General features: G+C 35.7%; 1 protein-coding gene across 1 annotated transcript; it reads right to left on the reverse strand.

Annotated features, from left to right (window-relative positions):
• Positions 1 to 1,567: 1,567 nt before the first annotated feature.
• LOC106799270 (uncharacterized mitochondrial protein AtMg00810-like) lies at positions 1,568 to 3,247 on the reverse strand. The gene is made up of 3 exons (XM_014777460.2): positions 2,465 to 3,247; positions 1,722 to 1,807; positions 1,568 to 1,607 (listed from the first exon to the last, which is right to left on the reverse strand). The coding sequence occupies exons 1-3, from the start codon at positions 3,221 to 3,223 to the stop codon at positions 1,568 to 1,570; spliced, it is 885 nt and encodes a 294-aa protein (XP_014632946.1). The 5' UTR covers positions 3,224 to 3,247.
• Between the last annotated feature and the right edge of the window lie 10,898 nt (positions 3,248 to 14,145).

Here is a 14,145-nt window from a genome sequence, read left to right on the forward strand (position 1 = left end):
TTCCCTGTTCTGGATATTCAGGCACTAAGAACAAGGTTGAGAAGATGGAAGCTCAGGATAGTCTCGTTGGTCAGATCAAAGCCACCCCTGGTAAAAAAAAAAAGTTTTTTGTTTTTTGTATAGGAAAAAAGAGACATTAACGGAATTATGATAGTGAAACCCTGTTCGGGACAATTATGCTTTCACTTAATTAAGGTAGTTTGGGGGGGGGGGGTATGCTATTGTTTCTTGCACAAATCTATCTCTTGCTTTATACGGGGTTATGGCGTTTCTTGCAAAAATAAATTTGAGTGGGGTTTATGTATTTAGTACACCCGATTGGTGATGTGTCTGACTGCAAGCTTTTTTATATTATAGAAAAAATTGATTTTGGGAAGGGGACGGGATAGGCATATGTATGATCTAATAATCTGCTATTTTCAACTCAGACATTCTCATTCTGTGACTTGGCAACTGCAACTAGAAATTTTTGAGCTGAATGTCTTTTGGGAGAGGGAGGCTTTGGTAGAGTATATGCCATTAGGATGCCTGGAAGACCACTTGCATGGTATTTGCATTTCAACTATTCAAGTTGTTTTATCCCTTCTTTAATTTATATCATCTTGAAGTTATTATTGGTCATATATGTTTGATTTGCAGATATTCGTCCTGGCAAGAAACAACTTGACTGGAACACACAAATGAAAATAGTTGCTGGGTAATTACACATGAAGTAGCTTATCCAAAAAAATAAAAAATACACATGACGTATCTTTGTTGTAGCCCAATTTGAACGTGAGGTGAATCTTTGTTGTAGTATCCTTAATCTCATGATTATTTTGGCATTACTAGAAGCGTAAAACTTAAAATGATGTTATCTAGCTGTTTTTGAAATTATTCTTTAATGAAAATTGGATTTTTATATTTAATTTAAGAATTATGTAATGTTAAAAAAAAAATAGATTACGACATTAAATTTACTCTATCATTTTTCTTTTATTTTAAAATATTTTAAATTACAAAATATTTATTGGAAATAATGAAAAAAATTGTCTTTCCCTTCACTTTTCAAAACTTGACTTCCAAACACATCTTGTGATATTACATTTAAATTTTGCCCTTTATATTCATTTGATGTAATTTATAAATATTTCTAGATAATAAAGGCATAGACTTCTCCATCAGTTCAACCATCATCCTCCCTATAGTCTTTCTTTAATACTTATTATGTTGTGATTTTAGATGGAAATTTGTACATTAATAAATAAAATCGCAAAATGACAGAATTCATGCATCATCGTTACCATGGCAGAGGTATAAAATGACGATTAATTTATTACTACTCGAGATTGCATATACATACATGTATGTAATAATCATAGGATATTGATAATACCATGCCACTCAGTATGAAAAGCCAGTACACAATCATCATTTTATTAGTCTGACATCAGACAAGCTGGTACATAAAACATCACTGACCCTGAAATTGAATTATTTGTAGCTCTTGAAGACAAAGTGACAAAACAACATGTGACTAAAGAAGCATCCGATAACACACAACAATTTATTGATAACAAACTACAACTTAGAGGATACCCATTGCTACCAAATTTTCACTGTTGAGCCTGCAAAGTAAAAGTGTAGAAGTTCAACATAGTGGCAAAGAGAATACATAGAATTGCATAAATCAATGACAATCATGCAAACTCAATCTTGTGAGGTATGTGAATGTTGTTTACAGTACCAAAAAACTTTTCTTGAAAAGATCAATGATTTCCTTTGGATCAGCTCTTGTCTGTATATAAGCACTAATCTTGTTCCCTTCCTGCAAAAGAAACATACATTCACAAATGAATATATCTTCGGTAACCAATACGTCCAAAGCAGTTAGTAGTCAAGTCCCTTATCAAAGGCATGAAAGATCACATTCAATGGACCATTCAGTTTCCACTTGTTGCACAGAGCATATGGAGTTCTTTGTGTTCATATTGATGGTTATGATTCACAATCAATTCATTACATAAAAGAATATAAAGCAGTATAATTTCTTTGATGAGTGAGGCCATCAAAAGTTGAGTTTGTTGGAACAAAGAAGCTCTTCACACACACTCACACTATGCACTCACTCACTCTATGTTAGAGAATAAGATAAGATGAAAGAATTGATTTAGAAAATAGAGGGAACTTAGAATTCTGAATTAAAACTTCTGCTCATTCTTCTCATTCATGATCACTACTATTTTATACACACTGCATATGTAGCTACAACAACCTTCATAGCTGTCAAACTAACTAACTCCTAACTAACTAACTAAATTACAACATACATCAACATCCCTCCTTAATTCAGATTTGTCAAGGATGTCACTCCTAACTTGTCTCTCAATTCCTTGAACTTGATAGACTTCAATGGCTTAGTTAGTATGTCTGCAACTTGATCTTCAAACTTACAAAACTCCAATTCAAGCTTCTCCTTACTCACTTGATCACGCAGGAAATGAAACTTGGTTTCAATATGTTTACTCCTGCCATGTGCCACAGGATGCTTAGCTAAATCAATTGCTGATTTGTTATCCATCAACAACCTCATAGGACTGCAATTTCTCAAGTTTAGTTCCTCCATTAAAGCTTCCAACCATAGAGCTTGACAGGTTGCCATAGCAGCAACAATATATTCTACTTCACATGTTGACAAAGCAACTACACTCTGCTTCTTTGAGCACCAAGAGATTGGTGATGTTCCAAATTTGAAAACATAACCAGTAGTGCTTTTCCTATCATCCTTATCACCACACCAATCTGAATCACTATAACCAAACACTTCTCCTTCTATATTCTTGTGACTATAAGGATATAAAATGCCAAGATCCAATGTTCCTTTCACATACCTCATAATCCTCTTTGCTGCCAAGAAGTGAGGTGTCTTTGGTTTCTCCATAAACCTGCTTATCAATCCAACACAATAGGCAATATTAGGTTTGGTGTTACATAGGTACCTCAATGAGCCTACAATTTGCTTGTACAAGGTAGGATCAACTTCTTTCTCATCCCCATCTATTTGCAGCTTAATTCCAGTTTCAGTTGGTGTGATAACAGAATTGCAATCCATCATATTGAACCTCTTTAGGATGTCTTCTGCATACTTCTTTTGATGCATGAAAATCCATTTACTGGTAGAAACAAATTCAATACCCAGGAAGTATGATAGTTCACCAAGATCAGACATCTCAAATTCATCCATTATTCTTCCTTTGAACACTCTTATATCTTCTTTACTACTGCCAGTCACTAGCAAATCATCTACATAGAGACATATTATCAAAAACTCACAAGAATTTGTGTTTCTGACATAAACTCCATGCTCAGTAGTGCATTTGGTGAAATTCTGCTGGACTAGGAAGCTATCAATTTTCATATTCCAGGCTCTAGGAGCCTGCTTGAGGCCATATAATGCCTTATTCAACTTGTAGACTTTATCCTCTTGTCCTGCAACTACATAACCAGGTGGTTGAGTTATGTAGACTTCTTCTTCAAGTGGCCCATTCAAAAATGCTGACTTCACATCCAGTTGATATAGAGACCAATTTCTGTTGCAAGCAGCTGCCACAATAAGCCTAACAGTTTCAAGTCTTGCAGCTGGAGCGAAAACCTCATTGTAATCCAAGCCATGTTTTTGTAGAAATCCCCTTGCTACTAATCTTGCCTTATATACTTGGACACATCTCCATTAGGCTGTACTTTAGTCTTATAGACCCACTTCACATCAATTGGTCTTTTTCCTTGAGGCAAATGGACTAACTCCCAAGTCTGGTTCTTCTCAATTGATCTCAATTCTTCTTCCATAGCTACTCTCCAATGTGAACTTTGTGAGGCTTCATCATGACTCATTGGTTCTGATTTAGCAAGTAGAGAAAAGTGCACAAAATCCCCTTCTACAGTGATTGCTGTATTAGGATACAATTCATAATCTTTAAGTGTTTGTGGTACTTGTCTCTCTCTTTGTGACCTTCTGATTTGCTCTCCACATGATGGTACATCCTCTTCACTTTGTTTGTCTTCAAGATTCACAATCACCTTTCTTTCACCATTGTCAACAGCATTTATTTCCCAATTCCAGCCTTTTGTTTCATCTATCAAGACATCCCTGCTAATCACAACCTTCCTCATTCTAGGATCATACAGCTTGTAGGCACCAGTTGAATGATATCCAATGAGTATCATTGGTTCATCCTTGTCATCAAGTTTCTTTCTGTTATGCTCAGGCACATGCCTAAAACACAATGAACCAAATATTCTGAAATGACTCACACTAGGCTTCTTTTCTGACCATGCTTCTTCAGGTGTGTATCCCTGCAATCTCTTAGTGGGACACCTATTCAGAATATACACAGCAGTAAAAGTTGCCTCTCCCCAGAAATAATGAGGCATTCCTTTCCTTTTCATCATGCTCCTAGCCATGTTCAGAATGGTTCTATTTCTTCTCTCAGCAACACCATTATGCTAAGGTGTATACGGAGATGTCACTTCATGAATTATTCCCTCTTCATCACAAAATACTTGAAATTCATGTGAGTTATACTCACCACCTCCATCTATTCTAAGCACTTTAATTACCTTATCACTTTGCTTTTCACTCAACAGCTTAAACTTCTTAAAAATGTTAAACACTTCACTTTTCTGCTTAATGAAATAGATCCACATTTTTCTAGTAAATTCATCAATGAATGACACAAAGTAACTGTTACCTCCTAGGGATTTCACTTCAAAAGGACCATACACATCAGAATAGATCACTTCAAGCTTTCTTTTGGATCTGATTGGAATTTCTGACTTGAAAGAATTCCTTGGTTGCTTTGACACACAACACTCAACACATAATTGTTTTGGTATCTCAATTTGGGGAAGACCATGAACCATTTTCTTACTTTTCAATTCACTTAAACTCCTGAAATTTAGATGACCAAACCTGTGATGCCATATCCAGCTTTCATCACTTATCGAAGCAGCCAAACATTGAAATTCTGCAATCTGAATTCCAATCTTGAATGTTCTGTTTCTTGACAAAGAGGCCTTTAGAATCAGCCTCCTCTTACTATCAAAATATCTTCATTTGACTATCCTCCATCTACATTGAGTAGCCTTTTTCTAGCAACTGTCCCAAGCTCAACAAATTATTCTTCATATTGGGAACATATAGCACATCATTGATAAATGAGTGTTGTCCATCCTTCCTCTGAATCATCACCTTTCCAATGCCTTCTGTAGTTACAGAACTGTTATCTGCAAACTTGATCTTGCTCTTCACCTTATCATCAATGTTTACAAACCACTCTCTATGTCCAGTCATGTGATTGGAACAGCCTGTGTCAAGATACCACAGATTAACATTGTCTTCTTCTAAGTTTGTTGTTGCCATTAGTAACACTTTATTAAAGTCAGAATCCTCATCTTGTGCCAATTGAGCCTCATATGTATTTCTTGGAACCCTTTTATTTCTACATTCATCTGCAAAATGTCCCCATTTCTGACAGTTATAACACTGAATCCCTTTCTTGTTGAATTTCTTCTTGCCCACTTTGTGATTCCCTCCACCTTTCTTGTCTGTTTCTTCATTTTGGTTATGATTTCCAGAACTACTGGAGCCTTCACTTGACCCCTTCCACTTATTGTTCTTCCACTTTCCCTTTCCCTTCTTATTCTTGCCACCATCATAGTTGTTCCCTTTGGTTGTTTGGGCTTGCATAGCTTGCTCAGCTGATCTTTGTGAATTTCTTTCATTGAGCCTCATCTCTTGAGCTTCAAGAATTCCTTGCAATTCTTCAATCTTCATTTCTTCAAGATTCTGGCCTTGCTCAATTGCCACCACTATATGATCGAATCTTGGTGTCAAGGTTCTCAATACCTTGTCAATGATCCCCAAGTCGGATTGCTTGTCACCATAAGCATTCATTTGATTTGTAATTGCCAAGACTCGAGAAAAGAACTCACCAATGCTTTCTTGATCACTCAATTGTAGAAGTTCATACTGCCTTCTCAAGGTCTACAACTTCACCTTCTTGAGTTTGCTATCCCCTGCATAGGATTTCTCTAGAGTATCCCATGCCTTCTTTGCAGTATCAGCAGATCTAATTTTCTGAAAATTATCTGCATCTACACACTGATGAATAATGAACAATGCCTTTGCATCTCTTTTCATCAAATCACGATGAGCCACCTTTTGTGCATCAGTTGGGTTCCTATCAAGTTCTTGAACCCCTTCTTGCACCACTTCTGTCACATCTTGAAATCGAAAGATTACCTTCATTTGAGCACACCAATCATCATAGTTCTTGCCTTTGAGAATAGGCATGGATGCTGGAAAATTTCCATTCGAGGAAGCCATCTCAATTTCAGTATCCAAGGATCTTGAACCTCAGCTCTGAATACCAGTTGTTGGAACAAAGAAGCTCTTCACACACACTCACACTATGCACTCACTCACTCTATGTTAGAGAATAAGAGAAGATGAAAGAATTGATTTAGAAAATAGAGGGAACTTAGAATTCTGAATTAAAACTTCTACACTCTCATTCTTCTCATTCATGATCACTACTATTTTATACACACTGCATATGTAGCTACAACAACCTTCATAGTTTTCAAACTAACTAACTCCTAACTAACTAACTGAATTACAACATACATCAACAAAGTTAACGTACACATTGGTGAAACAAATTTTCTGGTGTTTCGGTGATCCATGAAGAGGCTTCGCACTCGTAAAACAAAGTGAGGTTCTAGTTTGTCGAACCGTAGCTGAATATGGGGCCATCAAAAGTTGAATTAATGTACACATCGGTGCATGTCTCGTTCCAAAGGTCTAGTCTTGCTAAGTTGAGAGTGTGAGCCTCCGAGTTTAGATGAATGACTCGGTAACTCACTGATGACATGATCAACTCGGGAACGATACCGTTTTGGTAGTTCAAATGGAACTGTGGTGGCCTACAGAAGGAGGGGCGGTCATCGCCGATGAAAAGGGTAGGAAAGGTTGGTGATGGTGCCACAGTTGAATGAGGTCACGTGGCAGGTAGAGAGTTGTGCATGACACTAAAATTGCCAATAATGCACCTCACTAACGGCGTTACTTTCAAATTTAACGGCAAAGATTATTTTGTAAAACTTATGCAAAGATATGGACTATTTTTTACATTTAAAAAAGATAGGAACTAATTTACAAAATGAGTCATAAGTCAGGAACCAAAATGCCTATTTACTTAGAAGAAGAAAAAGAAGAGGTACGCAAAAAAATATTAGGAGCATTCCGATTGTTAATCCGTATGGTATGGACCATTCCGTATGGCATGGACCATACGGATTGGCAATCCGTATGTTCATACGAATTGGTAATCCGTATTAATCATACGGATTGTTGATCTATATGTTCATACGGATTTCAGTAATATTTAATTTTTTATTTAAATTGCAATATAAATATAAATATTCTAAATTATATATTTAATTTGTTTTGTAGTGTAATTTTTTTTGTAATATTTTTAGCAATTTTAGAAATTTTGATTTGGTGATATTATTTAATAGTTGTATAGAAAAATGTATTCTATAATTAGAATAGTAAAAAAATGATAATATATAAATTTTTAAAAATTGCTAAAATTAACATTAGATTGCTTATAAATTAATTTATTAATGATTAATAATTAAACAAATTTATATGACTGATTATGTATTTACATGTTTAACTGAATTATGTATTTTAATGTTTATTACAATGATGTATTTATTAGATTTATATGACATTTTAATGAGTATGTGTAGTAAAAATGTAGTATGTGGTTATATGGTGTACAATACATTTTTATTTTAATTTTTTATATAACTATATTTGTGTCGATAACAAATGAGGTGATTGAATAATTTCTTAAAGTTGTATTTTTTGGTCATTGAATTTGTTAAATTTTTTATTAAGATGGATGAAGAACACTGGATGTATGATAGTATCATGTCTGAAGAAGTTGATATGAAAGTTGAAAATGAGGAAGATGTTGGCATGAAAGTAGAATACGTCGATTGCTCTAATCCCTTTAATACTTTTCAGGTATTTGTGTAATTTGTTGTTGTTGGTATAGTAATTATATTACAAATCTGTTTATTGATGTTAGATGTTTTTTTAATTGTCTTATAATTGTTTGCTAGTTGTGATGAAGTTTTACATTGGGCTTGATTGGTGGCTCATGACATTGGATTTGTTGCCGTGATAATGAGATTAGACACCAATACTGGTGTTCGAGGAAGGACCCCCTTTCTGTTAATAGCTTGTGAAAGGAGTGGTGGATATAGGCCTAAGAAGAATGATTTGGTAAGAACATACACTAGCAATAGAAAATGTGGATGCTCATTCAAGTTGCATGCGAAGCCATTTTTGGGAAGAGAATGATGGATGGTGAAGTTAATTTGTGGGATTCACAATCACGAAATGACAAAGTCATTAGTTGGTCATCCATATGTAGGTCGACTAACAAAGGAAAAGAAGATTGTTGTTGATATGACGAAGTCGATGGTGAAACCAAGAAATATTCTGTTGACGTTGAAGGAGTACAATGCCAACAATTATACAACAATCAAACAAATTTATAATGTTAGACATGCTTACCATTCTTCCATAAGAGGGAGTAACACCGAAATGCAACAACTTATGATGCTACTTGATCGATATCAATATATTCACTGGCATAGGATGAAGGATGATAATGTTGTATGCGACTTGTTCTGGAGTCATCTCGATGTAGTAAAATTAACCAATTCTTGTAATTTGGTTTTCTTGATTGACAGTACTTACAAAACAAATAGGTACAAGTCGTCGTTGCTTGATATTGTTGGTGTTACACCAGTAGGAATGACATTCTCCACTGCTTTTGTTTACTTGGAAGAATAACATGTTAATAACGTTGTTTGGGCTCTACAACAGTTTTAGGGTCTTTTCATGAGAGTTTATGCACTCCCCGTGGTTATTGTGACCGATAGAGATTTGTCTTTGATGAATGCAGTTAAAACTGTATTCCCGGATGCTACGAACTTACTATGTCGATTTCACATTGACAGGAATGTGAAGGCAAAGTGCAAAACCCTGGTTGCTCAAAAGAAAGCATGAGATTATATGATGGAAGCTTGGGGGAGTTTGGTTAACTGTCCAAGTGAGAATTCTTTTGATGAGTACCTTAAAAACTTTGAAATGGCTTGCTCTCCGTGGCCTATGTTTGTGGACTGTGTGTGTCAAACATGGGTATTCCATACAAAGAATTTTTTTTAAAAGCATGGACCCACAAAGTGATGCGTCTAGGAAACACAACCACTAACATGTATGAATATGGTTTTATGTTTGTGTTGAGTTGTTTAATTGTTGACTTAAATGAAAACGTTGTGGTTTTTTATACGTTGTTGTATATTTCATTTGTAAGGTTGAGAGTGCTCATTGGTCATTAAAGAGACTCCCTTGGTGACATATGCAGTGTTTGAGAAGCAATGAACAACATGATGACACTTCAACACACCCAGATTAAAGCATCTTTTGAGACAAGCATGTATGGTTGGACATGTGTTTAAAGTGACCTTGTACAAAAAACTACTTGGCATGGTATCAAGGTACACTTTAAATGAAATTGCTACTAAGTATGAGCATATACCTTATGCAGGAAAAAATCCTACACGTTGTGGATGTGTCATGAGGAGTACCCATGGTCTTCCATGTGCATGTGAGTTGTCTAAATATATTGTTAGCTCGATACCACTAGAGATAATCCACATTTTCTGGCAGAGATTTAGTTTTTCAGATCAAGGGTTATGTGAGGCAGAGGTGACCATAACTGAGGAGATTGAAACCATATCAAAATGATTTGAGCAGCTCCATTTTTGTGGCAAAGTAAATTTGAAAACAAAGCTACGAGAAATTGTTTATCCTGATCTGAACTCTATGTGTCCTCTTCCAAAAAAGGTGAAGACCAAGGGTGCTCCAAAAAAAATGATGACTAAACAACAAAGGTCGACAAAACGTGATCTGTCTTATTGGAAGTATGTTAATCTGTTACACTCTATGCAAAATAGTAATTCTTCAGTGAAACATAGTGCATCATCGTCTGAGCAACCAATATAGAGACAAAATATTCCAATGTTGGATCAATTTCATCTGTGCATCCAAGATTCTATTGAAAACATTATTGATGTCAAAGCGGATGGTAATTGTGGTTATCGGGCAATAGCTGCCTTATTGGGTATGGGTGAAGAAACATGGTCATTGGTGTACAACTACCTGCATAAAGAACTGACAAGTTGGTCGGAAGAGTATATCAACCTGCTTGATAGCTGTTTACGCCCCGATGTTACTTGTTACTGTGGATGCGTAATTCTAACCGGCAAGTGTTGCGAGTCGTGCAAGTAATAATAAAATGGTAAGAACTGAGTATCGATATCAAGGAACTTGTTTCATTTGGTAAGCTCTCATTCAATCAACAGACATTTATACAAAGAATCAATAATCATGAATCAAACAAAGATGTATTTTACTCTAATGATTAATAACAGAAAATATGAGCAAGTGGGTGTTAAAACAAATAATTAAAAAGTGTTGGGTCCTCCTACTGAGTTACATGATGCAATTAAAGGTTTTTCTCTATTTAAAGATGTTCATGTGTTCTATGCTGAGGACAAAATTCCCAAACATTGATGTCTCGCATGATCGGGCTAACTCTAATTAAACCTCATTCTCAGATGTCTCGTCAAACTTAGCTTAACTGAATAGCTTTAAGGTCACAACATAATAAAACTAAATTACCGCACTCCGTGTCCAGACATACGATAATCTAGCCCGTTCTATCCAGTTCTAAGGATGCAGTACATTTTCTAAAGCTAAAGCTCCTAACTTTACATACTAATGTGTGATCAAGCCACAAACATGCATAGATTAAGCACAGATAGAAACATTGAACACATAAAAACAACTTCAAATAGATAGAATAAGAATTTACATCAAGTTCCAAGCAGGATTCCCCAACGATGGGGGCTTAGCCTTCCATGGCAGGATATCACCTTTCAGCTACAAAAGGGTTTTAGAAAGCACAATACATATTACAAAGTTGTGGGAATGTCTCCTCCACCTCTATGAACCTACAAAATACCTTAAAACTTAGAATCCTCCTGAAAGCTGGGTTCTTTGGTGCTCCCTTGCCTTTTTCACGTAAGCACACTCTTCTATTAGGCTCTGCCCGAATTCTCCCCTAAAAGCTCTCTTCTTATTTTCCATTTCAGGCTGAAAAAGGGCTTTCTGACCTCAAAGGTGCGCTTAGCACCATTTTCACGCTTAGCGCGAGTAAGTGGATTTTGGCTCAGTGAGCTAGGTGTGCTAAGCGCCAGAAGAGACAAACTTCTCGCTAGGCGAGCTAATGACACGTTGAGCGCATGCTGGCATGACAGATTCCCTTCAAGATTCCTCTTACTTGCTAAGCGAGCTGCTGCTTCGCTTAGCGGATGATACTCGCTAAGCGCGCGGTCTCGGCTTAGCGAGACAATAGCTTTTGCACCTTCCAAATATTCTCCTTTTTACCTAAAATTGAAGTGAAATTTACATTAATTCCATGTGAAGAGCCTCTGCTGAGAAAAGATAAAAACTAAACAAGAAATATTTACAATCCTACAAAAAGAACCATAAATTGGGGAAAATATATACATTTGTAAAACTTTTCTATACAAAAGTTAGTCGTAGATGATGACTAACAGTAGCATAGAGAGATTTGAGGAATTAAAGTGTTCTCTACTTGTTGACAGATTATCTATGGTACATTAGTTTATTATTATGTTAGTTTTTCTTAAAATAACAATTATGTAACCACTATTTGTTGTTTGTTACATCTAGGTTACCACGGAAAGTGAAAGAATATTACGGATATGGGATATGTCATTGCTTCACGATACAACGTGATAGTTGTTTCTCTTTCACGACAAGCATGACATTTTTTCTTCTTAGAAGTCAGTTGCCACCGGATTTTTCTGTGCATCGCGTAATATGCATTGGTCATGTGTATGAAAATCATTTCGTACATGTAATTGCATAATTATGATGTTAGTATAACTGCTCACAATGTAGTTGATTATCTTATATTACAGCTGTTTGTTGCTATGTAACAGGTTTTTTTATGAGGCCATTGTCCTTTACTACCATTGGCGTTGTTGTGGAATACACATTGTCATTATCAGACAAAGCAGTGACCCACTCCATACATAGGTAGAATGCAATGTTACACAAATTTGTCTCTGAATTTCTTGATATAGGTGAAGATTGAACATAACATATGTTATTTTCATTGATGTTTTGTGTAAATAATTATTTTCTTGACATTTATGTAAAACAATAATTTATTGTCAGTCATTATTTTAAAATGTTAGGAAATAAGGAAGTATTTCGAAAAAAATAAAGATACGGTTTCATTAGCTAATGGTCACAAATTTAAACATTACATTAACTTTAACATAGTTGAAACAAACAGAAGATGCATCAAAAACTACAATTAACTACTACTAATTTTGCATTGAATCATGTTGCGACCGACACGGGTGAATGACTGTTAAGGGACCACATCTGAGATGTATCCAAACTGTCGTACCACCCTCTCCGGTCAGTGAATGACCATCAAGGGACCCCATCTAAGATGGCCGGAAAACAACATGGTGACCTCAAATTCTCTAAATGAACGATGGGCACCATATGGAATCAAACACACTACGTTAGGGGTTAGTCTATCTAGACGCCTGCGCTACATCGACACGGGCAGTGCCTTGCTAGAGGTCCATCAGCATGCGCCCGGTCTCCTTTCACCATAATCCTTGATAGCTAGGGCGGAGCCAACAGACAGAAAATGTTTGTAGATCCAACACTAGATATATTTTGCAAACATTCATTGAAATACGCAACAAAATATAATAATCAACGCCAATGAAAAGTATTTTTCGTAACATATTAACTAACCTGTAACAGAGTGATATATCCTACAAGCTACCTTGTCGTGCTTTTCGATGCCTCATTTAAATTATTATACATTTGCACAAGTGCAGCAACGCCCCAAGCATAAGTCATACTCTGCGTTAAGTCACGCAGTGCATCCAAGAATATCACGTGCACGTGTGTGACACTCTTGTTAGCAAAGTGTGACACCCTCTACCCTTACAATTATAACTAACTAATTAAATAAATCATACAAAATTTATTTAAAAGATTATAAACACATAATAATAAAAGAAGGAAAAAAACATGCAAAATTAATTAATAATTTTTCTTTTTAAACACATTTAATTTAAATCAATTCAAAAGGATAAAGGTTCACATCCACTTAGTGAAAACATAATAGAATTTTTTTTTTAATAAAAGGTAGCATTATCCCGGCTCAAAACAAGGTCATCCACTCTAAATAAATAATAAAAAGAAACTAAAGTAGAAAAGTATAACGCAATTATATCATTCAGTAAATCATAACATGTGAAAATCATAATATGCGAAGTAAAATCCTATGCCCCGATGTCACACTTATCAGAGCATATCCCTATCACAGACTAAGTCTCTCCATCTCTAGCATGTGACTCATCATATGAAGGCTCACCTGAAACAAAGTAGCAATCAGCCCAAACACAAACACACATCGGGAGTGAGTTATCACATTCGTATATAATAAAACATTAGAGCATGTGAAACATATAATACTTAAAGCTGAATTTATATAAATAACATTACTGCACAAAATCGCACACATTATTCACACCCATTCAAGTTTACACACTCCATAAAATAACATCAACCACAATTGTTAACTCAATGAAATTCAAACACAAGTGTTATGCAACAATTATACTAAGACTCAAGCCTATATGTAATGTGGTACCATGTCAGTGAAAAACAACACTGGGGCGCTTAGGAGTACATGACAAAGCACACCACACAATGGGTATACTCGGTCACTCTCACTAAGTAACATCATAAGGTGACTGTCATACCCTAATTTCGTCCGAGGACCTTTGCTTGGTGGCATGCAACTTTCATTTGACCATTTTGAGGTATTTGGCACCCATCGTTAGGCAATTCATGAAGTTCCGTGACATGCCGGAACTCAAAAGGAAGCATCGTTGCAC

The sequence above is a fragment of the Glycine max genome, chromosome 7 (assembly GCF_000004515.6).
Source record: "Glycine max cultivar Williams 82 chromosome 7, Glycine_max_v4.0, whole genome shotgun sequence".
NCBI lineage: Eukaryota > Viridiplantae > Streptophyta > Magnoliopsida > Fabales > Fabaceae > Glycine > Glycine max.